The 26110-nt window shown below is 40.0% G+C and overlaps 1 protein-coding gene across 3 annotated transcripts; it reads left to right on the plus strand.

Annotated features, from left to right (window-relative positions):
• The first annotated feature begins 971 nt into the window (after window positions 1-971).
• Window positions 972-26110, plus strand: LOC308184668 (ADAMTS-like protein 1). Of its 3 annotated transcripts, none has more exons than XM_080571971.1 (4): window positions 972-1439; window positions 5977-6106; window positions 17423-17633; window positions 22409-24590. In XM_080571971.1, the coding sequence occupies exons 1-4, from the start codon at window positions 1031-1033 to the stop codon at window positions 22625-22627; spliced, it is 969 nt and encodes a 322-aa protein (XP_080428097.1). In that variant the 5' UTR covers window positions 972-1030; the 3' UTR covers window positions 22628-24590. The 3 variants fall into 3 exon arrangements, with proteins under 3 accessions (XP_080428097.1, XP_080428098.1, XP_080428099.1); XM_080571972.1 differs by lacking the exon at window positions 22409-24590 and adding an exon at window positions 25778-26110 and having other exon boundaries at window positions 974-1439; XM_080571973.1 differs by lacking the exon at window positions 22409-24590 and adding an exon at window positions 19150-19359 and having other exon boundaries at window positions 974-1439.

A 26110-nucleotide genomic window follows, 5' to 3' on the forward strand; every position in this document is an offset into this window, starting at 1 on the left:
AAAAAGTGGGTAGAGAAATGCACAGTATCTGCTCTAAGAGACCAAGTTGTTCCAGTGAGGGATCCTGGTACATACAGGCTGTGGGGGCACCAAGTTCCCCTCTTGGTTTTGGATTCAGGTTTTTCCTTAGTGAAGGGAAGGTCCTTTTGTCAACTAGAGAAAGGTAGTGGATTAAACAACAACAACAAAAAAAAGTGCATACAAAAACTGTAAAGGATGATAATCACAAAACTAAATTTCCTTTCTCTCCCTATCAGGCTGTTCATAGGATTCTCAAGGTAAGAAATGAATTTCCAATAGCTTTAGGTAGACCTACTCTGTGGAACAGATGTATGTATTGCCTTCTGCCCTGGAAGGCAATGCCATTTTTGAGGAAAATGGCACCAAAAGTATAGAATTCGGTCTTTTTTGCTTATTGTAAAGATAGCTGCAAAGTGTTTTGATTAACGTATATATAGACCTTCAGAGGCAAAAATCTGGAGTATGTAAGGGTTCCTAATCAGAGAGACAAGAGTAACAGTCAGAAAAATCCAGAATAGAAATAGAACACTCTTTTAATAATGAGAACGGAAATGAAATGCACTAGGAAAAATAATAATAATAGTAAAAAGCTAAAAAGATGGTGGGCTTTTATCTTTTCATGGTTTTGAATTAAGTTTTAAAGACAGTTTCTGCAGCACAGGTTCAATGGTTGACATTATTTTCCTCAGAACACTGTACGTAGTATATAACAGCCTATTTAGTAAGTTTTAATGACATAGCTGTGTTATCACCTAAGGCAAAGGTGCTTTAGGTTGAATCCTAGAAAAAAGTAGTGGGATTGTGGTGCACATCAGGAGTTTCCAGGACTCCTTACATTGAGAGCTTTTAGGATAAGCATAGGTGCTCTCAGCATTTGTCTTCCTATCTGGAGATGAGATACTCCAAAAGTTCTTGAGAGCCTTTCTACTGTTGCTGGTGAGTTGCCAGCTCAACTCCTACATCATGGTTTTTATGTGTATTTCATTATAGCATGGTGATAAGGTGAAGCATGTATTTTTCATTAAACGGACTTTGGCTTGGACTGGCCTATGCTACTTTTGCTTGCCTGGTTGTTTATGGACATTGCTCACCTTGTGCTCGCTCTTTCCCTCACAGGTTTATTCCTGAGGCTTGGTCCTCCTGTAGTGTCACCTGTGGAGTGGGCAGCCAGGTGCGGCTTGTGAAATGTCAGGTGCTCCTGTCTTTCTCTCAGTCTGTCGCTGACTTGCCCATTGATGAATGTGAAGGTCTAAAACCTGTGTCTCAGAGAGCCTGTTACAGTGGCCCTTGCAGTGGAGAGGCAACTGAATATACCCCAGAGGAAACCGACCTGCTCTATGGCAGCTTGCAGGAATTTGATGAGCTCTATGACTGGCGATATGAGGGCTATACAGAGTGCTCAGAGTCCTGTGGAGGAGGTAAGTGCAAAATGTTTCTGTGTTGCATGTGCTTTCCCTCTTTAAGTGCATGCTTTTCAGTGAGAACACCCATGGACTTGTTCCTTTGATGCATCTATTTGAAAAGGCTTGGATGAAAACTGTAAAATGCCCAAGTGCATGACATGTTTTACACAGGACTTTGAGGCTCCATGTTCTGGCTGTCACCAAGAATGATCAATGTTTCATGTATTACTGTTTCCATGTATCTGCAGATCATTCAGATTGCACTCACACAAAAATTGCTGAAGTGATTTTGTGATACAGGCAAGAATCATATGTCATTTTTAGTTTTTATCTCTTGACTTGTGCTGTGCAAATATAGACGTGGAAACAAATGGTCCTCCCATAGCAGATGCATTTGATTATTGATATTCTAAGGGCTCAGCTGGTTCTGTAACTCCTACCACTAAGTGCCACTAGTTCTGATCTCACTGCTAAGAAAACATATGGTAAAAAAGTACTAATGGTGTAATTGCCTGAAGCTAGCAGACTTGATGCTTGGAGCTTCTCAGTGTTAATCAAGGTCACAGGATCCACATGTTAGGGAATACTAATGTGCTCTGATATTCATTTTTCCCATCATTTTGTCTAGCTAGTTCTGAAAAATAAGCTCTCTCCATTATTTTTAAATTAAATCTTGATTTTGTTAGGTGCTCTCTTTTTACATGAGAAGTTTCAGGCTACATATACATAAATACAGAATGAATACACTAGGACTGGAAACCACTCAATAACTCATGAATGCTTAAGAGTTTGATCTACACAGATTTACCAGTAATATGTTGCAAACTTATAAACAACAGTAATAATTAATGGAAAATAATGCAAGAGGTTTCTAAGCTTACTATTATCTTGCTGATGGTAGTCAGTGTTTAGAGCAGTTCACAAAGAGTTGTCATATCATTGCCTCTATTGCTTTGATTCCTACATAAAAAATCTGACACTAATGTATGCTAAGTGGTGATGAACACTGACTTTACAGGAGTATCTGTCACATATTGAGTCTACTAGTGAGCACTAATGATTTGTCACATTTGCGCTGTGAATACTGAAACCTTAATATCTTCTAGAAATGTCCTGTTGAAATGAAGTCATTTCTCTAAATACAGTGATTATGTGCATATTTTTCCAACATAGACTGAAATGACAGAGACATTTTGCTTTATAATTGTCAGCAAAAACCTTTAGCCAAGATTTCTTTTTGTCTGATGTCAGCTCCAAATTTTGCAGATTAGCAGATGCTAAGTCAGATACTTTTGCAGCCATAGGTGCAAGACAGGTCAAACTAATTTTATTGGTTTTGGAATCTCAAGAGAAGAAATTGGATAGATGCAGAAGTAACCTTTCACCTCCTAGAAGTAGCAACCAGAAGGAATTAGTTAGCCATTTAGTCTGCTGTTAGTGGCTGCATTTCCCAGAGCTGTCATCAAATATCATGTAACAATTATTCTATTCTGGTAGATATAAACATAGAAAATCTCATTTGATGGTATTTTGAAAGTTAACTTAAACTGCTTAGATTCATGTCCCACCCTTATACCATTTTGTATTGCAATTTCCCACTCAGAACTGATTTCTTTTTTTCAGAGAAAGCAATTTTAAAGAGAACAGCTTTTGTTCTGGTAATATTGTCCATAATAGTGCTTAGAATTCACTTATTTGACAAGCAAATTTCTTGAAGTTCATACACTTTTTTTAATGGTCTCCATACTGTGGAGCTTCTGACAGACAGTAGCTCTTTATATCCTCTAAAGGTACAGTGATCCCTCTGTTGATTTAAAGTTTGTAACCAATCGCCTCATTGACCTATCAAAAACAGAGGATAGATGTTATCAATATGCTGAAATGAATTCCATGTGAGAATCAAGGAGAAGCTGAAAAAAGTGATTTTGAGCACATTTGTTTGCTGCTAGAGCAAGCTAGATTTTTTTTTAGTCATTGGCACATACTGTTATAGCCAGCAATCTCTGTCATTACCAGATCTAGGAACAACGGACTAGCTAAGCTCAGGAGGAGCCTTTTTCTTCAATACCCAGGCCATCAGACAGGATTAATAGTCATACTGAAATCTTTATAAGGTAAAAATTTGCAAGAATTTCTGAATGGTAATCACAATGAGCAGAGTAGAATGCTGGTAGAATAGACTAAAATTGTTGGAAATACAATCAGAGATAATTTAGGTGACAGGAGGAAGCATGGGTAATAGAATCGTAGAATCAGAGTTGTAAGGGATCCACAAGGGTCGAGTTCAACTCCTGATGTGGTCCTAATGAGCACACTGTGGGGTTTGGGGACAGTTGTATAGTAAAAGCTGAAGAGCAGTAGTTTCAGAGCTTGACTCCATGAGCTTGATAAAGCCTTCCAACTCTGGATATTCTATGATTCTATGAAATCATCTGGGTTGGGATGGAGAAATGGAGGAGAGGCGGAATTCAAGACCTCACAGTCAATCAGAGTTGGATAGTCAGCTCCGAACCAGGCAATGCAAAAGCGCTGAGGTAATTGATAATCATTGGTCAACAGCTCATTAGTGACACACTTCAGAGAGGAGAAATTGAAACTGTGGAAATAGACCTAGTTTACAAAATTCTGATCTGAAAAGCACATAACAGATGTGTTTAGCCTTATCCCTATCAAACAATGAAATTGTCAGTATGCAGAACTCAGTGGTTTCTTTCCACACAGTTAAGAGAAGTACTTTCCAACATTTCCCTTCCTCAGGACTAGTGGTCCTTTTCCCCTGTGTTCGTCAGTTTGGTCTTGCTATTTAGGCCTGCTCAAGTGATCAATGCAAAGTAGAGACCAATAATTTCAACACAGTGCCATTTCCCACCAGTTAGAGAACTGCTTCTGTTCTGCAGACAGGAGCAGTCTGTCCCAGGGGGGAGTCCATATGCCTCGTTTTGCAATATACTCAACAGAAAAACAATTGGGTTGGAAACATACTGAACAAGACAGGGCAGAGAACATATTGTTTATGTATAAATGTGTTTGGGGAGATTACTTGAATAGAAAAATTGTTTGAAAGTATGCGGCCATCTTCTGAAGAATGAAACCCATAGCAATGTTGGCTGACTTAAGAGTCTTCAGTAATTTTGTTGTCGAAAAAATGTCCAAATGTCCCAAAATGTCAAGTTTCTTTCTTCTTTTCAGCACCTGAGTACAGCAGGGATAATGCTTGGGGATAGGGTCACAGGCATGTCCTGAATAGGCTTGCACAAGCACATAGAAACCTATAAATTGTTCAGCATGCCACTTTGCTGTGGACCTCTCTTCAGCCTGTACTGAGAATAAGAGGAATGAATCTACGAATGATTTCAGGAGTGCAGAACCTATGATGAGCTACAGTTCTTTGGTCCTGTAGAGCAATATGATGTCATTGTTTGCCTAATGACGTGTTCTGGCGTTAGAAATAGCAAAAAGCATTGATGATTCTGTTACACTGCTCGTGGAGCTGTTTGAGCTTCCCACTTTTCTTCTTCCCCCCTCCCCCCACTGGTATCTTCAAAAGATTGTAAGATATTTTGGAAAACTAATTGCTGATTTTGAAAAGATGATGCAATTGTGAGTTCAGCTAACCTTTTCCCAACTCAGGAGGTTGGGATGAATGTAAAGAGCATACTTCTATCTTGCTTGAACCACTGTGGATTAGATTTTTAGGGAATTTAGGCAAATAACTATCCACACAACCCCCGGGGAAGAAGTAGATCCAGCAGACTTCTTTCACTAAGTAGTCTTTCCTATAACATGTAGTGCTGCAATGCTTGATTTTCTATCTTTCTAACCATGTGATCCAAAAAATCTTGATATGCCTATTTTACAGGAAAACTGAGACAGAGTAACTGGCGTGCATAAGAGTACATGACAAATTTGGTATCAACAAGCATTTTCCAAGTTGTAGCCTAATCATCCAATCTTCCAACTTCTCTCTTAGTCCTCACAGCTACCCCTCTTCTGTACCAGTTCTCAGACACACCTGGCAGTTTTGCATCTCCAGTGCAGGTGTTAGTTTGGATATAGAAAAATAGCTGATACTTGACCTTGTTTTGCTTTACTTTTGTACTTAGAGTAATCTTAGTTTCTTAAAATATAGCGTGCCAACATCAAGGCTATCTTTACACCCTAACCTGCCTGGCTGACAAATAAACAGCATGACTGCACATACTATGAATGGAGGCATCACTGGAGAGCACTGTACATTTTTCTGCCCAGGCAAGGTAAGTAGTGAACGAACCTACAGACTTCTCAATGCTGTTGAGACACACAGTGAGAATGAGAGCAAGGACAAGCCCAGCATCCCATGCAGAGTTTTGATTAGACCATCTCCCTGTCAGCTGGGAAACCAGACATATAAGGTGCAGTAGGCAATGTGTGACTGTTACAGGAAAATTACAAGAGTTACAATTGAAGGCTTGTTCCCAACAGAGGAGAAAAAAGGAATTGCGGGGCTGTCTCTGCCCTTGGATGCCCCTCTGGGTACCGGGAGCTGGCAGTGACCATGCATTTTTGTGTGCAGGTGTCCAGGAGGCTGTGGTGACCTGCCTGAACAAGCAAACCAGGGAGACTGCAGATGAAACATTGTGCATAATGAGCCGCCGTCCTCCACAGCTGCTGAAAGCCTGTAGCCTGGATCCCTGCCCCCCAAGGTATGCATCTTGTATCTTATCACCAGGAGTATATGTTTTCAGGACGTAGGAGAGGTGTGATCATCAGTGAAGATGGCAAACTAATCAGAAAGCTCTTCATGAAGCTGGGGCAAGCAGGATCCATCTGGTTAGGATGCTTAGATGCTAGGTCTGGAAATGTGTGTATAAACTAAAACTTAATATTTGCTACCACTTGATTTTTTTTCAATATTTTGAACAAACATGCTCTTACTTCTGCATTTCAGATATTAATTTCTAATTCTTAGCTTGTTCTGTATATATTCTTAATTTTCTTGAGAGTATTAATTCACTGCCTCAATGGCAGGATTTCACTCTAGAGAGAAAGTTTTCCCAAGAATAATGATAAAGAGCATGCCTTTGTTCTTGAGCCAAATTCAGTGATAGGTCAAAAGTTTTGTGGCAGGATTAATTTCTTCTCAGTAGCATTATCCTGTGAGATTAGCTACAGGGGCTTATAAATGGATTGTTTTACTATGCATCATCGCTTTCTTTTAAAAAAGGAGGAAAAGAAAACAACCATTATATCTTCCATTTACAGTACTGTTGAAGTAACTTATTGTATCAGTTTAAAAGGAATGCCCAATACTTTTTAACTAATAAATATTGAATGATGAGAAGATGAGGTGTATAAAAGAAGCATAAAAATGTGGCCTTAACTGCTGAAAATGTACTGTACAATTCTGTACAATACTTACACATAAGTAAAGATTCATACTTGAAATAAATTGAGGAGGTGTTTTCATTTACAGTTTGATTTGGAGTGAATTAACTACCTATAGAAGGAGTGAGACTGATTAAACAAAGTGTGCTGAATCTGCCGAGTAGGTCTGTCATATCTGCAGTAGCAGAGTAAGCTGTTCTATTTCTGACCATTAAAATTTCCATCTTCAATTAAGTGATCCATTCCTGATAACTTCCTAGTCTCTCTGCTAACATTGTTAAGCATTCAAAATCTCACTGACAGAGGAGTTTGTGGTGTGCAATTACTCATTAGAAATGTAGCTAAGCTGACTTATTTCACAATGTCACCAACTGTTTGTAGAGCTTACTCATTCACAGCCCTGGGAACAATTTGAAGCACTTATAGAGAGGTGAATGACAATGTATTTAATTACTACCCAGCTTATCCACAGATTTGTATTGTTTTAACTATATTGGACAGAGGATTCGTTTTTGTTTTTAATTTAATGAGAATCATAGAATCATGGAATCATTTAGGTTGGAAAAGACATCTAAGATCATTAAGTCCAACCATTAACCTAGCACTGCCAAGTCTACCATGAGACCATGTCCTTAAGCTCTACATCTACAAATCTTCTGAAGACCTCCAGGGATGGTGAGTCAACTACTTCACTGGGCAGCCTGTTCCAACGCCGCACAACCCTTTCAGAGAAGAAATTTTTCCTAATACCCAACTTAAACCTCCCCTGGTGCAACTTGAGGCTATTTCCTCTTGTTCTATCACTTGTTGCATAAGAGAATGTACAGACCCCCACCCCACTACAACCTGCTACAACCATTTATAGTAGTCACACTGTCACAGCTCCTGATCTAAACAAAGTTGTTCTTATATGTCAGACAAGTTTATTCCTCTTCCCACAAGGAAGCGGACTGTACTGTCTAAAGCTAAGATTTTCTCCAAGATCTAAGAAACAGTTTCTCATTCAGAGAAAGTTAGGGGAGAAGTGTATTAAACTGCCATTCTATAGACCCTGCATTGTGCCCACAGATCAGTACTGTTACAGCTATTTGAGTCGAGATACAAAGTGTTTTATTAGAAATTTGATTTTATACGTAGTAACCTCTCTGACACCATCATTTTAAATATAACCATAACCTTTCCTTTCATGTATTTTTGGGTTAGACTCAAATCTTGGTAGATTCTCCCATGAATCTAAAAACTTAATTATGTCTGTTTCATTTCGTTGTCAAATGAGTTTAGAACATTCTCACTCTGCATGAGGAACTCCATTTTTTTATTGCAGAAAAATGAGTAAGTTACTAAATAGATTATCAGTACAAGCATCAGGGTCTCAAAGGGGAAGTTAAAGAAACAATATTGGGTCTGGATGTGCCCTTGGAACAAGATTCTTGCATTGCCTGACTGTTGCAAAAATTGGGTGTTGCAAAAAGAACTGCAAAGAAAAAACATTCAAACATAAGCAGGCATTGGGAATCTCTCAAGTTCAGCCTGTCCTGGTTCCAGTTAGGACAGAGTTAATTTTTCCTCCTAGTAGCTGGTAGGGTGCTATGTTTTGGATTAGGATGAGAAGAGCGCTGATAACATGCTGATGTTTTAATTGTTGCAGAGCAGTGTTTACACCAGGCCAAGGACTTTTCAGCTTCTCGCTCTGTCCTGCCAGCGGGCAGGCTAGGGGTGCAGCAGGAGCTGGGAGGGGACAGACCCAGGACAGCTGACCCAAACTGTCCAAAGGGGTATTCCATACCATCTGATGTCATGCTAAACAATATATAGGGGTGGCTGGCCGGGGTGGGGGCGCCGGCTGCTTGGGGATAGGCTGGGCATCGGTCAGCAGGTGGTGAGCAATTGCATTGTGTATCACTTGTTTCTTACACATTATTATTAGTAATACTATTATCATTATCACTATTATTATTATTGTTATTATTATATTCCTGTCTTAATAAACTGTCTTTATCTCAACTCACAGGCTTCACTTTCCCGTTTCTCTCCCCCATCCCAGAGAGGGAGGGGGGAGGGGGAGCGAACGGCTGTGTGGTGTTTAGCTGCCAGCCGGGTTAAACCACAACACAGCCACAGTACCATAAGTATATACATACATTCTCCTCTTCTCCTGCTGAGAGAGAGAGAGAGAGAGATGCATGCCTGATTTTGAAAGACAGCCTGTTTGTACCTTTTGCACTGCTAGAATAGTTCAAGAACAGTTCATCCTAACAAAAATATTATCCCTGTAATACTGCCAGCCAGGTCAGCAAGAAGCTCATGTTATCTGCTGTTTCTGTGGCAGTACTGCTCACAAAACTTGGACTTGTTAGAGAATTACTTAAGCCCACTCACTGTTGTCTGAACACTGCCTCATTCATGAATCTGCTTTCTTTGTCCATTCAGTCTAGTGATGACATCTCCTTCTCTTCTTTCCTGGACTGATCATTTCAGGAAAGGAATCTTTGGACTTGAGGAGAGTCCTATTGCTCAGTGGAACAAAACCACATGTTCATGAATGTTGATCTTACAGATAGGCAAGTCAGGTTTCTTGTATATTCTTTCCAAGCCATTTACATGTATTTCCAACAATCTCATTTCTAAAATGCTTCATTTTAGATATTGTACAGATTACAAATGATCAGTTCATTGCCCATCCTTCTCACCTGCTGAGCTTTTTCTTTCTTTGTCTTCTGGTATCTGCAAGCTTGTTGATTTCTTCTTCAAGAACAGCTGTTTTTTAACATTTTCCATATGGCATAAACTTAGGCCTATGAAAAGGTGTTGGCTTACAAGACAGAGCCAAGCATGGAGTGCACCAGTGTGAACAGAGACAGGGAGCTTTGGACATAAAGCAGCTCTGGTCTGGGTAGCGGGGTTTGAACTTAAACTCTCCCTCTACTTCTTCAGAGAAGTGTGCGAGAGGACTTCATAAACTGGTAGGCACAATATATTTGACAAATTAGTGGTTCTTGTGTTTTTGCATTACTTTGGTGTAGGTTTAGGGCAAGGGATATTATCCTGCTCCACTGTAGTTTCCAAAATACGTGTTCCACCCTGCAGTCCTCATTCATGGCCTGCCATCTGCCATTACAAGTACAATTTGTGCACTTTCTGTCTTATTCCTCAAACCTTCCTGTATTACCTCTTAACTAGATTTCCACCTTTACACTACATACTCTGCTTCACAACTGTTTACTATATTCATCTTTGAAAGGGGTTACAGAAGACTTAGTTTCAGTGTATTACACATGAAGCACTGAACAACATCCTCGTAAGAAGTTGATGCTTTGAGCATTAGCCCAAGTCTAAACTTGAGCCAAAAAACAACTCATTTGTTTATCATGCCTAATCTGGTCTGTGCACCTATATCAAACACAGCCATTGCTACCATTTATCTCAGTGTCTCAATTATCACACAATGTAAAATTCTTCTGTGAGATACATTTCTGTATTCAGTATGCCTGCTAATCTCTCAAAACAGTTCTCTGCCAAACAGATTCACTTACCTGAAGTTGCCATTCATGTTGCCCCATATGCATTCTGCATCTGCTGTAGTCCCTCGAAAGACCCACTGGACAACCTCTGACTGTTCAAAATGTTGGCATAAAAACACAAACCCTCTTTTCTGACCTGATCTAATGGTTGATGAACTCTGCCTTCAGTTCAAGGAGCAGCAAGAGTTATTTGCTGTAAGGAACCATATATTGCTTGAAGTATGTCAGAAAGTTACTCCAGCAACCAAAATTGCCATTTGTAGAGTTGTTGCATATTCCATTTACCCTCTGTTCTTCTTTGACCTCTGAGTTCCTCCTGTATTTTCCTCCATTTGGCTCTGTTATATAAATATTGGCTCTCTGCCACTTTCAGCTATAATGAACTGCAATATTCACTGATACCAATAAGCCTAGAGAGTGAATGCAGGCCACTTCTGTCATCTCCCAGAACACTCTCACTGAGCCTTTGATCTGCATGCATGTGTTGGCTGCATAGGCTTCTCTTTTAATGGATTACCTTCACTTGCAAGGAAGATGTTTTTTGAAGAAAAGATCCTTACTCTTCCTTGTGCACAGCAGCCCCCTGAATCTTACCCTGCCTGTTGCACAGAGCAGTTCTGCTCCCTTGTCACATTAGAAATACTGAAAATTAGGCTGTAAAATTTTGTCGGACTAGCACTGGACAACAACTAAGTATGACTTATTTCTCTGTTGCTACTCTTAATTACAAATAACTTTACCTTTTAAGTTTTATTTCTTAATAAAGTATCAACTTTTTCAAATATTAGTTACATCTCACTTTTCCTCTGAGATATATGCATACTTTTCGTGTATTTCTAATGTTATCTCTAATCTCTAACACAGACTGAGTTATGGAAGTAGGGAGATTACTTCCTAGAGACACGACTCAATGTTTTACCATCCATTCTTAGCTCTCACACTTCACTTCAAAGGAGTCTGATTTTACAGTGAATAATTTAACAGCTGAATGGAAAATTAGTTGTATTTAAATCATTACTTTTTATGCCCCTTTCTTTGAAACTAGTTCGATTATAAAGCCAGGAACTCACCTTGGAGTCCTCATCTTAGTCCTGTAGCCTCACAGGAAACAATGCTTCCCATCCAGGATTAACACTAATTCTCTCTGCTGCCCAAAGTTGAAGATCACATTCTGAATGGTATTTAAGACCTGACACTGAAGATACTTACTCAACCCAAGAAAAATCTGCTAAAGAATTCTCATGAAAGCTTTTCTCACTAATAAAATAGGAAGATGTGCCACAAACACAGCTCCAGATCAATAACAGAAAAGAAAGGGAGAAGTATGTGCTCCCATTAGACTTCTTCTCACTATGCAGCATCCCATGCAGGATGCACAGGCTGAGGACAGGAGGCAGCCAATATTAATGTAGTATGTGATTTAGTCCATTGCATGTGCATATACACAGCTGCCACCACTCCCTTGTGCACTGAGTAATGTTTCTATGCAGGCAGGTGTCAGATGTTAAGTAAGATGCTTCCAGGCAAACTTCTCTCCACACTGATGAATGTTTATTTTAGAAAGAAAAAAAAAAAAAAAAAGAAGAGTTCTTTTGTATCACTTTCATATGGTTTAACCGCATAAAAATGACAACAATTTCATTTTTTTAGAACTAGTTTGTGAGGTCTTTGTGTAGAAGGGTATTTACTTCTCCTGTGCAGTATTCAATTTTCTTGGCAGTGCTTAAAGGGATTCTGTCAGGACGAACATTGTGTATCTCTAGAAAATGTCCTTCACTTATAACACCTAACAGCTTAGTATGCTTTGTTTTTACCATATATACCATGCATACAGGGACTGATCCAAAGCCATTCTCTCCACAGGGATGCTTTGGTTCAAGCTTATATATTTTTTTTTTAAGTTCTGCCTACATCGTTTACTTTTTCCAGGCTGACTATGGGGGTGCAAGAGTGTTTTGTTCTGAAAGGTAATGGCTCCACAGGGGCAGCTGCTCTGATTCTAGCAGCCTCTCCTGCCATGAGTAGCTGGTTAATAACTGGTGTCATTTTCTGGTCTAGGTAGCTAGCAGAATTATTATGTGGGGTCCAGTTTCTGTAGAAAAGAGAAGGAAGTTTCAAAACTGAGGCAACAGTACATTATTGTCCCTGTTGTTATTTGCAACACACTAATGCCTAGAGGCTCCTGTCTAGCTGGGAGTCCCATTGTGCTAGGCAGTAGATAAAGACAGAGAAAGAGATCATCCCTGCTGCAAAACTACAGACTAAGCAGACAGCATGGATGAAACCCAAGAGAAAAGAAAGTATTGTTACGCCTTTGCAAATCTGAAGTTGGGAAATGTGGGAGAAGAGCATGAAGCCCAGCACTTGAGTGTTCTCATTGTACTCAAAGGGGCTATTCACAAACTCACAGGCTAGCCTGTGTCTCAGCAGTGCTGGTCTCAGTCACCTCTGGAGTCCGGTGAAGAGCCAGGAGAAGGGTTCTGTTCACGCAGTCCCTCGGTTCTTCACCCGAAATGCTTAGCCACGATATAGCATTGCTACTTTTTGTCTTGTCACAAGAAAGAGGGAAAGTTCATTTATAAATAAAATTAGTTGGATAGAACTATTTAGAAGCTCACGCTCATGTTAAGTGTTAGGGGCTTTTTTGTTTTCCCTTTAAACAGCTTGACATTGGGTTCAAGTGTCCAGGCTATGTTCTATTGAATATGTGAGCCCTCACAAAACTTGAAACTCCTTGAAGTATAGCGTGTTAAAGTTGAATTTATCATTTGCAGGCAAGATTTCTGTTAAGTATGTTGAAAGAATGTTCTTTATAAGAAAATGGCATTATTAGCTATTTTTTAAAAGCACCTCTAATATTTTTACAGTAATGGCAAAGAGTAATTGTGTTGTGATATAAATATAGATTTTCAGATCATTGGCCCCTTTTTTGGCAATTTGGAGCTTTGCAATTGTTCTCTTTCTTTAATTTAAAGGATCTGCAAATGCTCATGTTTTAAAAGATACTGAGCATGATGAATTGTGGAAAGTGCATGTTTACCTGAAATTAAGCACATGCATAAGCACTGCCCAGAGAAGCCTGACTCACTCAATAAGTATGTTCCAGAAAATTAGTTACTCCTTGACCTATAAAAATTACAATAGTTATTGATAAAATCACTATTTAATAACATATTACAGATTATAATTATAATTCATAATATGAACTGACTGATATTTCCTAGCTGGGTATTATCTTTTCCTAAAATATGACCATTATTAATTCACTTTTGTTATTTTATAGTTACTGGAGGTGCAAGAAATTTAGTGCTCAGGTTGGTCTGGCTTTTCACGGTCTTCTGTTGAGTTTTAGACCACACGCATAACATTGTGTATAAAAATTAATAAATAAAGGAAAACCACTGCTTTGAGCAATCAAATCAGGTTCACTAGTTCATTCAGACAAATGTATGTGTCCAAATCACCAATTCTAAAAAGTAAAAATAAAAAATAAAAATTAAAAAATACTGAGGCATCGCAACAGTCTGCAAGAAGCAGGAGATGGTTCATCTGGAAAGTGCCAAGTTTCTATGATCAGTTTAGTGTTTTGAATTTGTGATGATACCTGAAATAATCTGAGTTTTAAGACCATCCTCTGCTCACTACACTTTCCTTTTACCTTTTGAACGCCGTTGTTTGTTTTTTTAATGAAATACAACAATTGAAATATTTTAAAGACTAGGTTGTGCTTAAATACATAACTGCTATTTAGGCATTTAGGAGATGGAAACAGAAAAGTGATGAAATCATAGACCTAGAGCTAGGACAAGCCAGGGGCTTGGGGGAACAGATATGCCAAAGTTCTGCTGTGAAAAAGGCTAAAAAGCTACTGCTTCTCTGTTGCTACATATTCATATAGGTTTGGGCACTAGTGGTGGAGAAAGAAGGAGGGATCAAAAGAATATTCCAGAACAAACCCATGCAATCTCTTCAATGGGCTTTGGTAAGCACTACAGGAAGTACCAAACCAATGACTTCAGCTGGACTATAAACTAGCAAGAATGCAAATTTTTCCTAAAGTCTACCCCATAACAACAACCACAGTCAGCGTACAAAGATGCCAAACCCAATTGTGTGAGCTTTCCTTAGCTTGATCCTGTAACTACCTAATTTACCTTTTTAAGTGTAAGATTATCCTACTTGAATTTTAATTCTGGCATTATCAGTTGCATGCAGGATATCATGCCATTCTTCTCCTTTAAATTTATTTTTTTATTATTTTTTGCAAGTCATACTAATTGGAAAAGTCAGTTCGGTGTGGCCAAATCATCAAAAATATAAATAAATAAATAAAAAGACAGAGGAATGTGCAAATAAAGACCATATGAAATAAGAAACGGATTATTTGAGCTCACATTTCATAACACTCTACAGTAAGGATAAAACTGTATTACTGCAGCAAGACAATACTAAAAAAAATTAAAAATAAAAAGAATTACTATCTCCAACAGAAGAAAGATAGGTTATAAACTACTTGTAGTAGTACTCTCCTACCTATTTTACAAAGTGGTGCAATCACCTTTAGCTATTATAAAATAATCCTACAGTCCTGTGATTCTATTCAATAAGGTTATCACTGATCTCTCTCTATTTGTGTAGGACTGTGAAATTCTGCCAATCATCTATATCATCTGTGATTTTGGTTACTTGCATATCCCTACTCTACTTTGCATATCCCTACTCTATTCTACATTCTTTGCTTTGTATCTATGAAAGCCCAAAAAGTCAATGAAAACACAAGGGTAAGAGAGAATTTGACCTCATATTTCCTGAGCACCTCTGAGAACTCTCCTATTTAGAGCAGCTGGAAGGAATTGTGAATAAAATTATATTATGGGTAGGGCAACAGATGCAACCTGCAACAGAAAATTCAAACATTAGGAAAAAAAATCCTTTCTCTTTATTGAAATGCAACATTTCTTTCTGGAAGAAGAAACAGTCACCCTCTTCTGCAGAAGCCAAGATCTCCAAAGAGTTTATGTGGCCTGCTGGCCACTGAGATGTGAACTGCCAACAGAAACATTGTGCTCTTATACCAATAACAAACAATGAGTTGCTGGAGGCAACAGCTATTACCATCACTTGAATAAAAGCAACTTTAGCAACTAACCATGTATGAAAATAGATTCTGAAATAAGAAAATGCCTTCTTTTCAGCACCTACTCAAACATCTCAGTTTAGATCGTGCCAAAAACTGAAAGGTAGCTGATATCCACATTAATTCTGACTGACAATTTTATGGGAAAATCTGGGAAGACCTATCCCCCAAGATCATTCATATGGAGAACATACTCCAGATTAGTTTAGCTGGCTGCCAGATGTCACTCCTATTCCACTGCTAAATAGCTCCCAGTATCAGACTTAAGTGGCCTTCAGTGTATTACAGACTGGAAAGTGGCCATAACAACTTCTTCCTCACTATGCAGGGTGTATTGATTTTTAGAAAGGGTTAAACACATTTTTCTGGTTGTTAATGGCAAAATGCAGAATAGAGCTGTGGCATTTAGGGAAGAGGAGGTAGATTTCACTACCAAGGCTGTTGTCTAAAAGCAAACTAGAGTGTCATTAATATTGCATACAGTGATGCTCAGGGCAAATCCTGTCCTACTATAAAATCAAAGTAATCAGCAGATGGGGCACAGAAGGGGAGCAGAGTGGCGTTTTTGGCCTTTGCATTATTATCTACTGAGGAAAATATATTTCTTACCTACAATCTTTTAAATTTGTTTATGGATATTATTGAGAGAGAGGGAACAAATACACAGCACAACTTTATAAAATAAAAAGAGAAGTTAGAATAGTTCTGTGAGAGTAGGATGATGGTTTTTTTTCCATAAAATGTTTACTAACATGGTGCATTTTAAACATGCTGAGCCGTTTCCATTGACTGCTAATCCTAAACTATCAGAGTTTTTCCCCATAGCTCCTTCATAAATTCTGCTTCTTGTTGCTGACATGTTTCATAACTTTCCTTCATTGTCTCCCTCGGTCCTGTTGGAGCCAGAGGGTGTCTTTCATCATCATCACTCCTTTTAGTTTCTGCCTGGCTTTGCTTTCTACAAGGGCAGGTTGTCTGAGCTTTCCTTGTCCTGAATGTTTAATTTACTCCCCTGACAATCAGTTTCAGTAACATCATGCAGGCAAGAAAGCTATTCTTCAGGATTAGAAAAAGTGTCAGTATCTGGCTTTTGTACTTTCGTTTTGGATGTAGGAGTATGCTCATGTCAGTCTAGTGTTTTGTCTGAAGTGGATGGGAAGACTATTCTCTTATATTCTCACTCTGAATACAAGACTTCTTTGTATATGTGTTTCTGTATATCTCTGAATTGCCTTCTAGTAGAGTACAAGAGTGAGACTTGACATTTTAAGCAATTTTCTGTGTATCGCTGACGGAATTAGAGGGTGTTTTCGGTACTGACAAACACCAGAAATCTGGTTTTCATGTGATAAACACTGAAAATGAGCCATGAAAAATCCTGTTGATTCAGAATTTACACAGCTAGCACAGAGAAAGGTTGGGTCAGTAGTAGTTGTTTACCCAGACAGTAAAGAGGGTCTTTCTGCTCTCCTGTTACATCTTTCAAGGCCATAGCACACCCTACTCAACAACAAGAAAAAGCCTGCCAGGAACCCCAGAAACTCCCCCGGATTTTCTGGAAGAAATTCCTACTCAGGAATTCATCGATGTATTCCTCTGATGAATATTGTTACTAGCTTTTTTTCTTTTGGTTAAAGACAGAAAAGAACCAGCTAATGAAGTCCATTCAGTCTTGAAATACATTATCTAGGCTCCTGCCCATCAAAAACTTTTAATGTAGAACACAAAACTTGTTCTTATGATATCGCAGGAGTCCAAGAGACCTGAAGCCCAAGAGCTTCTAACAAAAACCAAAAATGCAGACGAACAGTTAATACTCTTCTTAACCTCATCCTTCAGCTACAAGAAGGGTCACTTTGGTCAGAAAAGGAGAAATCCCTTTCATTTACTGCTTCTTCACTCCGTCATTTTGAAAAGAGAAGGATTAAGGCTACTTCATATTGTGCTTAAGGTTTTCTCTCCTGACCCCTTCACAGATGGGAGATTGGGAAATGGAGCACCTGCAGTCTTACCTGTGGGGTTGGATTGCAGACACGAGATGTCGTCTGTTCTCACCTATTATCAAGAGAAACTAACGAGACCGTGATCTTGGCAGATGAATTGTGCCATAAACCTAAGCCATCCCTCGTGCAAGCCTGTAATCGCTTTGACTGCCCACCCTCCTGGTATCCTACAGAATGGCAAGAGGTAAGAATGTGTGAGTTAATCTCATTTTATGATTATTAAAATAGTCATGCATGATCAGTAGATTGTTTTGAGTTAGCCTATTAAGAGGATTCATTAATCATTCTAATGAGCTATTAAAAAATGAAAAAGTGTGGCTTTTTGCTCCTTAATGAAAATGAATCAGGATTTTCAGAGGCAAATAATGGCCATTGCTATTTCTAATGCAAGATTACTGAAAACTTTTAATGGCTGACCATAGGTTCCAAACAAAAAGATCTGTAATGTGATCGTCAGCTGGAGTCAGTGGATTCCAGTTAGTAGTGAATTTCTAGGTTTCTAGGAACACAAAGCTACAACAATCAGGGAGGAGAGGATCTCTGGAGCATGATGGGTATTCCTTCCATTCTCAAATAAGAATTTAGTTTAGGGCAAGAAACACTCCTCATCCTTCAAAGTCACAAATAAGTGTGAGGTACTTCACGAAATGCATGCCTTTTTACACTAATATTGAAAATTTCAGTCTACTCAATGGATCTGTACAAGGCTTTCTGTCTTTGGTAGGCTACCTGAAATAAGTTTATTTGCTGCCATCTGGTTGCAAATGAAAATACACAATTCAAAAGACTTAAAGGTGTTTATGTTGGATATGATACTGCAGAAGGAAGAAATTATACTGTTGGGCTGTTGAGAGGAATGGGAAAATTCACTGTACAGTGGAGGTGCAAGCAAAATGTCTATTTAAACCTTCAGTTCTGCTGGGTGTAAGGATTCATTCCATGTTATCAAAAAGCCATGAGCAGTTGGCACTGTGCTTACATATTACTCCCAGTCTCCATCTATAAAATCTGCCTTTGACTTAACAGCCAAGGAGATGTTAATGTACTTACCTAATGAAGCTGTTAAATCTGTGAAGCCATACTTCATGGGAGACCTCTGGATTTGGGCAGCCTTCCCAGTAACCAAAATTTATGCCAGCCTGATGTTCTGTCAAAACTAGATAACTAGCCTATGGCATTAGTCCTTTGTTTAAAACAATTGAGTTATATTTCATGCTTTAACATTAATTTGTCTACTGATATTCACATACACATATTTGCTTAGTTGTACTTTTCAGTGTTGCTAGGCTGTATCCACACATGAATGCTATATTGGTAAATAGCTTTTTACTAACACGTAATATAATAAAGTTAGCATATGCTATAAGATGTGCCTGTGCTAGTTAAAAAGCCTATAATTGGCCATAGTCCTTACAGAAAGCAATTTTCTGCAACTTTATTTGAACAGCCAGAAGAGACATTCATTATATGATACTCAATGTCTTCCTCAATAGTGTAATCACACACATTTTTGCCTGTCTAAAGTAATGTTTTAGGCATTTTTTATATCTGCACAGAGGCTCTCAATCTTGTTGAAAGATGAAACAGATCTTAGGGAGGATGGCACTCAATTAAGTGTAAAGGCTTTAACAGGAATCAGGAATTAAATAAGACTGTCCAGGTTGCACCTCTTGTGTTAACTGCTGTCTTCTCTGGACTAGGTGGAGACAGAGGATGTGTGCTGCATTTCACTGCTGTGGATTAACTAAGGTCCTCTACACTTTGCAGGAAGGACAGCTGTATATTCAGCTCCTCATTATGTGGCCACTGAATAGTTCTTGTGACTCCCTTTTACCAGGAGAAAATGACATAAACAATGCACTTCTCTACATGTAGTCATCTGCCTCTGTTGAGAACAGTATAGTGCAAGAAAAAATAAATTAATCCACTAAAATTAATTTCCATCCTCTCATTTTTTAAAGATGTCTGTCTTCCTTCTTTGCACCACCAACCTGTGTACATAAGAGGTCCACCCTGTAGCAAAGCCAGGCCTGGCAGTTCTGTCTCACACAGGTTTCCTGTGGATGGCCTCTATGTGAAAACCTGCATCAACAGGCCAGTGCATTGCACTTTGTCATTATTACCACTGGTTGACTCCTGGGATGTGCAAGGGAAGAGACCATCTGGATGGGATGTTGGTAGCTGAGACTTCATCTGGAGGCGAGCCCCAGCCACACAGCAGGGCTGCCAAGTCAGGGGGTAGCCAGCATGGCTGCACATTGTTTCAGGAGGGAGTACCCAGCAGCCCAAATCCTGCAGGAGGCTTCTTGGAAGACAAACCTACAGACCTTACAGAGGTCTCCACATCACCCTGAGACCCTGAGAGGTGTTCCCACCTGTGGAGAGACAGAGGGCCATGCAGGAAGGTGCCTGTAAAGCTTCGCAGGCAGTGGAGGGAAACATCTGCACCCCACGTGGCACCATTTGAAGCCATTTCTTTGATTTAATCTATGAAGTTCATCATGCTTTTCCAAGCACTCTCTCAAAATAATTTTAAGCAAAGAAACAAACAAACAAAATTGCAATGCACAGCATTTTCTTTTCTAAGGCTCTTTATGCTTGTTAAGGGAGGATTCTCTGAATTAAATGCCTTTAAAAGACCCAGTGTTCCTGGCAGATAAACACAGGATAATTATCAGTGTTGTAACACTCCAAGCAATTTTTTTAAATAACTCTTTGCAGATTCAAGGCTATTTATTTTTAAACAGTTCTATTCCTTAGCTAAATCCATTAGGATGTTCATCGTGTTTTCAATAGTGTTTCTGGAGGAATATGGATATAAGCTTTCATTTTTACAAGCCACTATAAATATCGACTCTGCAGACCTCAAATAGGAGACATCCATTAATAAATCTTTGTCCTTCTTTGTTTTATTACTGAGTAAGTGATACTTACTTCTTTCCACAAGTGGAAACTTCTTTCCACAAGTTTGAGAAAGGACCAGCCTCCCTGACTCCCAAACAATGAAATTGGTGTTTTTGCCTGAATCCTGTGCAGTATATGCATGTGCGTGGATGCTCATAAGCATGTGCTGAGGCAGAGAGATGGTTGGCTTTCCCTCTCTGCTTTCAGTGGGGACCATCAATCCTTTCTGTTAATTATTGTTTGCAGATTTTTGTATGAGCAGAAGAGATCAAAATGATGACTGCAGTAGAAGAAGCCAAGGCCACAGTACCACCAGCAGTTTAGGACGGCATTTGCCAGCACTTCTACCAGAGGAGTCAATAGCTGCTGTGGGGAGCTCTTTCTTGCCCTTATTTGTAGCACCCATTCCCTTGAATCTCCAGAGGTGCTGTGCAGTCACACAATCATCCTGGTTAAAGCCAACCTGAAGTGTAATTAGGTTTAGCCTAGATTAATTTTGCACTCTGGCTCACTGTGCAAGTGCTCAAATACTTATGCCAGTATATGTGAAAAGCAGAAAAAAAAAAAAAAAAGAAAAAAAAGGAAAAAAAAAAAGACAATAACAACAACAAAACAAAACAAAACAAAACAAAAAAACAGGAATGAGTAAATGGCAGAATTAGGTGTATGGATTGTCTTCTTTAGTATCAGTCTTGCCCTATGTTTCCTTAAGCTAATTTTTGAGCCAGGCATAATTAGGTAGCAATGTGGGGAGATGCATCTCTTTAAGTCAGTACTCTCACAAAGCCCTAGATCCCCTCTAAAGGGGTGCTGGGGGATATAGGAACTGGCTCTGCTCAGGAGCTGTGGGAGGCAGGAATGTCAGGAGACACAGTGCAAACACTTTGCATGCATGGGTGGGTGAGGTGAAACTATGGCACATCTCTCCTGCCTGTGACACAAGCACAGTTCTGTGTTGTAACAGAGTTGTGAGACCTTTCTGAACACAGAGACAGCAAGCACATTATTCAGATGGGATGTGTCTAAATAAGATGTGTCTAAATGTGTGTAAAAATAATTCCTCTCAGAATTATTGCTTCATATTGTCTGTAAATCCAAGTGAACTTTGCTGCCATTGGTCTACCCCCTTTCTTCGAATAATGTGGGAGCTGGAAGGTTCCACTGGAGAAAAGTCAGCAGAGATCCCAGACCAGTGAAATGGTTCCAGGGGTGAAGGACAGGTGCAGGCACAGCTCTGGTGCAGTAATACAGTATACTAGAAAAGTGTTCCTGCAGACAAGGAGGAATCTTGTTACTGTGTTTGGCTTTCTCTGGCATTTGTCGATAGCATTTGACACTGAGTAGCGAGTTATTTTTCATAAAACAAATCTGTGTGAGTGACTGAAGGGCAAGAAGCAAGAAAAGATCTGTTTTGTCTTACTCTTTTATCTGGTCATGATGAGAGACTTCCTGGGATTTGTTTGACTGACAGCGGGAACATGCTTTTGTTGTGTTTATACAGTGCCTAACTCATTTTGGCTCTGGTATATGACTGCAGTCCTTAGGCAATCTTGAAATAATACTTTTAATCATATTTTTCTTGATTTACTCTCTCCTCAGGAATGAATTGTTCTCAAATGAAAGGCTGATAAATGTTTTCTTTTGCTGAAAACTAAAGTATTGTTTTACTTGCTTAATTTTTTGGAAGCTTTTGAGCTTCATAACATTCTAATTGGGACAAAAACTATTTTTACTCATTAGAGAGCAAACCAAACAGAACATAAATACATCTTTCTTTACAGTGTTCAAGTCTGCACTTCCATTCTATCTTTCAAGAAAAATGTATATCCTAAAAAATGAGGCTCACATTAAAATTTATGCATATCTCTCTCTAAGAGAGAAGGGCCTTTCATGTCTCCAAGATTTTATAAATAATTTTCTTTTTAACTGCCTTAGTATATATTTTAATATTTCGTCATGTGGTTTACTACTTCTCAGACATAATTCCTTGTTGCAAACTATAAGCAATTCCTGGTAATTTCAGCATAACACAACATCACCCTTCTCCTTTACTAGGTGAAGAGAGAAATGGAATTGAACTGTCTGGACTACGCAGAAGAATTGGGAGCCACCTATCAGCCACCACAAAAAGATCTCAGAAACAGGGCAGAGACACCAAGCTTCCCAAAAAAAAAAAAAAAATTTAAAAATAATTCAGGAGACTGCATCTGTTTGTTCAAAATTTCCTGCCCTGCATGGGTAGAAAATAGATACAGAGAGGAATATTTACATTAAAGAGAGAGGGGAGGTGGGCTGTCTGGATATTAATCAGCCAGTTTGTTGTGGTTTAACCCGGCTGGCAGCTAAACACCACACAGCCGTTCGCTCACCCTCCCCCCTCCCTCTCTGGGATGGGGGAGAGAATTCCCTAATTCCACACAATTGGCTCCGGTGTCCCAGCACCGGAGCAGCCAGGTGACAAGCTGCTCACCTATACAGCGACCAAAATCTTTTCGCATATCTCGTAGCTCACGCTGGTATAGGGTTCGGGTAGTTACTGTTGATTTTTCGACATCCTCATCTTCATCCTCCTGCACCTTTGATGGCCCAGCCTCGTCTTCACTATGCCCAGACCTAGCAGAAGACTGTCTGCGTTCTAAACGACCTGAGTCTCTATACCATTTTTTCACCTTGTCTACAGGGGCAACTTGCACTGCTACAGCTCGTTTCTCTGACCCAGCCACAGGGTCTGCCACAGCGGTTGGAATACCCTCTGCGGGGTCAACTTGCACTGCTACAGCTCGTTTCTCTGACCCAGCCACAGGGTCTGCCACAGGGGTTGGAATACCCTCTGCGGGGTCAACTTGCACTGCTACAGCTCATTTCTCTGACCCAGCCACAGGAGTGGGAGCAGCTGCAGGAGCTGGAGCTGCTGCAGGAGCTGGAGCTGGAGCGGCTGCAGGAGCTGGAGCGGCTGCAGGAGCTGGAGCTGGAGCGGCTGCAGGAGCTGGAGCCGGAGCGGCTGTAGGAGCTGGAGCCGGAGCGGCTGCAGGAGCTGGAGCCGGAGCTGCTGCAGGAGCTGGAGCTGGAGCGGCTGCAGGAGCTGTCGCTAGGTTGATAGTAGCATCAATTGCAGCTCGATAGGCACAAGCCAGACCCGAGCACGCTACAGTGATTTGTGTCACTTTGGAACTGCCAGAGTCATGACACCTTTTTTTCAAGCATTCTGCCAGCTTTTTAGGATTTTGCAGTTGTTCAGGGGTGAATGTCCAAAACACTGGAGGTGACCACTGCTCTAGAAACCTGCCCATATCCTCCCACACTCCCTGCCACTCACAACTATCCCGCCTCAAGACAGATCTCCGGATGAGATTCCTAAGTAGTTGTTTAACCTTAAACAAAACCTGAAGCGCATTCAGGAGACATAACAACAAGAACATGCTGGTCTGAGTATCCCAAGGATATTCAACATCTCGGAGAACCACCGTAACTAGCTCGGAGGATAAGAGGGTGGTGAAGGAGAAAGGGAGAGTGAACAGGTAGGGAAACATGTCTTCCCCTGTCCCCTTCACAGATTGGCTCCCTAACGAAAACAGGCAATAGGTGTAATTGCTAATAGTTTCCGAGATATGGTTTCCAAAGTATAGAGTCGACGACAGTGCTGAGTACAAATACCAGGTTAGAGTCGTGACCAGAAATCTCATCATTTCATAAGCCATTGTTACACCGCACAGTACCATAACAATCTTAAACCAGGGCCCGGAAAGGATAAACAGTGCAACAGGGAGCACATACAGAAAGTAACGTGCTATAAAACTCAATTTGGAAAACAGGCACAGCAGACTGGAGATTAAGGCAATCAACATCGTGACTAGCAACTATTAAGCAGGTCCAATACTTATACCAATTTTAGTTTAACACACTCTGGTCAAATCTGTCGATATCTCAACCCTTCGTGCCCCACGTTGGGCGCCAAAAGGACTGTTGTGGTTTAACCCGGCTGACAGCTAAGCACCACACAGCCATTCGCTCGCCCTCCCCCCTCCCTCTCTGGGATGGGGGAGAGAAACGGGAAAGTGAAGCCTGTGAGTTGAGATAAAGACAGTTTATTAAGACAGTAAAATAATAATAACAATAATAATAATGGTAATAATGATAATAGTATTAATAATAATAATGTGTATGAAACAAGTGATGCACAATGCAATTGCTCACCACCCACTGACCGATGCCCAGCCTATCCCCGAGCAGCCGGCCCCCCCACCCCGGCCAGCCACCCCTATATATTGTTTAGCATGACGTCAGATGGTATGGAATACCCCTTTGGACAGTTTGGGTCAGCTGTCCTGGGTCTGTCCCCTCCCAGCTCCTGCTGCACCCCTAGCCTGCTCGCTGGCAGGACAGAGCAAGAAGCTGAAAAGTCCTTGGCTTGGTGTAAGCACTGCTCTGCAACAATTAAAACATCAGCATGTTATCAGCGCTCTTCTCATCCTAATCCAAAACATAGCACCCTACCAGCTACTAGGAGGAAAATTAACTGTCCTAACTGGAACCAGGACACTCAAATAAACCTTCCTCCTTACCTTTTGGAAAGAGCACACACTGCTGTCATGACAGCCATAAATACTGAAGGTTATTTAATGGGTTATTATACTAACCTTATAAACCAATTGTTGAGGCCAACAGCAGGTTGCAGCTGTTATACAGCTTTCACATGAGTTAAAAATCAGTGGAATGCCATACTGCAAGAAGTCTTGAAGGACAGGAATTCAAGACTGAACAGTTAAGTTTTGAAATGCAGTAGGAGTAGACCTCATGCATCTCAGAAAAGAGAAATATGAAAATTACAAAAGGAAGAAAAGGCAAAGCAATCAACTGGAGAAATTCTTATTTACCACACTCAAATTTCCACCATTTTTCTCACTAATACAAACTCTTTTTTAATAAGCTGAATTTGGATAAATATTTACATCATAGCTACTGTTATCTAATATGCATAATACTATCCTGTAAATGAAGATCTTGAATTAGTTTCTGCTGGTGAAGACTTTTCCATACTGTCTGACACTGCCAGTAGCACAAAGCTCAGGCAGACACTTAAACCTAAATCATCCAAATCATGTGCAAGTGCCTCATTTTCCAGTTGTGGGGTATAGGAAAGGACAGCTTTTCAACCTCCGTACTGTAATTTTAAGTTGTTGCTTCCATGTCTTTTGTATAAATTTCTGAAAACAAACAAAATATGTTGCTTCTACTTCCCAAAATATTTTCATTTTTTAAAGTCTGCTGTGACATCTCTGTTTTTTGTTGTTGTTTTTGTTGTTGTTATATTTTCTTCTTGGCTGAAACTAGACATTGATTTCTACCCAAATTCACAAGTAATTTTTGCCCTCATTTGCCATGGTGCAAGTGTGATGCAAGCTGACTGACTCTCATCTCCCACAGTGTTCACAGACATGTGGAGGTGGTGTCCAGAAGCAAGATATGCTTTGCAAGCAGCGCCTGGCAGATGGAAGCTTGTTAGAGCTGCCAGAAACTTTCTGCTCCATGCCAAAGCCAGTTACCCAACAAGCCTGCAAAAATGAGGACCGTCCCAATGAATGGCTTCTCTCTGACTGGTCACAGGTATGCTCTTTGTATGCATAAGTATTGATTGTGCTGTTCTGGGTGACAAAGTTTCTCAGTCACTTGAGATGAAGGAGCCAAATGTGCTCAGACTGCACAAAGCCTACTATGCTCAGTTTTATCCTATTATCTGTCCTTATCATCCTGGTAGGG

Source organism: Anser brachyrhynchus (genome assembly GCF_964034855.1).
Source record: "Anser brachyrhynchus genome assembly, chromosome: W".
NCBI lineage: Eukaryota > Metazoa > Chordata > Aves > Anseriformes > Anatidae > Anser > Anser brachyrhynchus.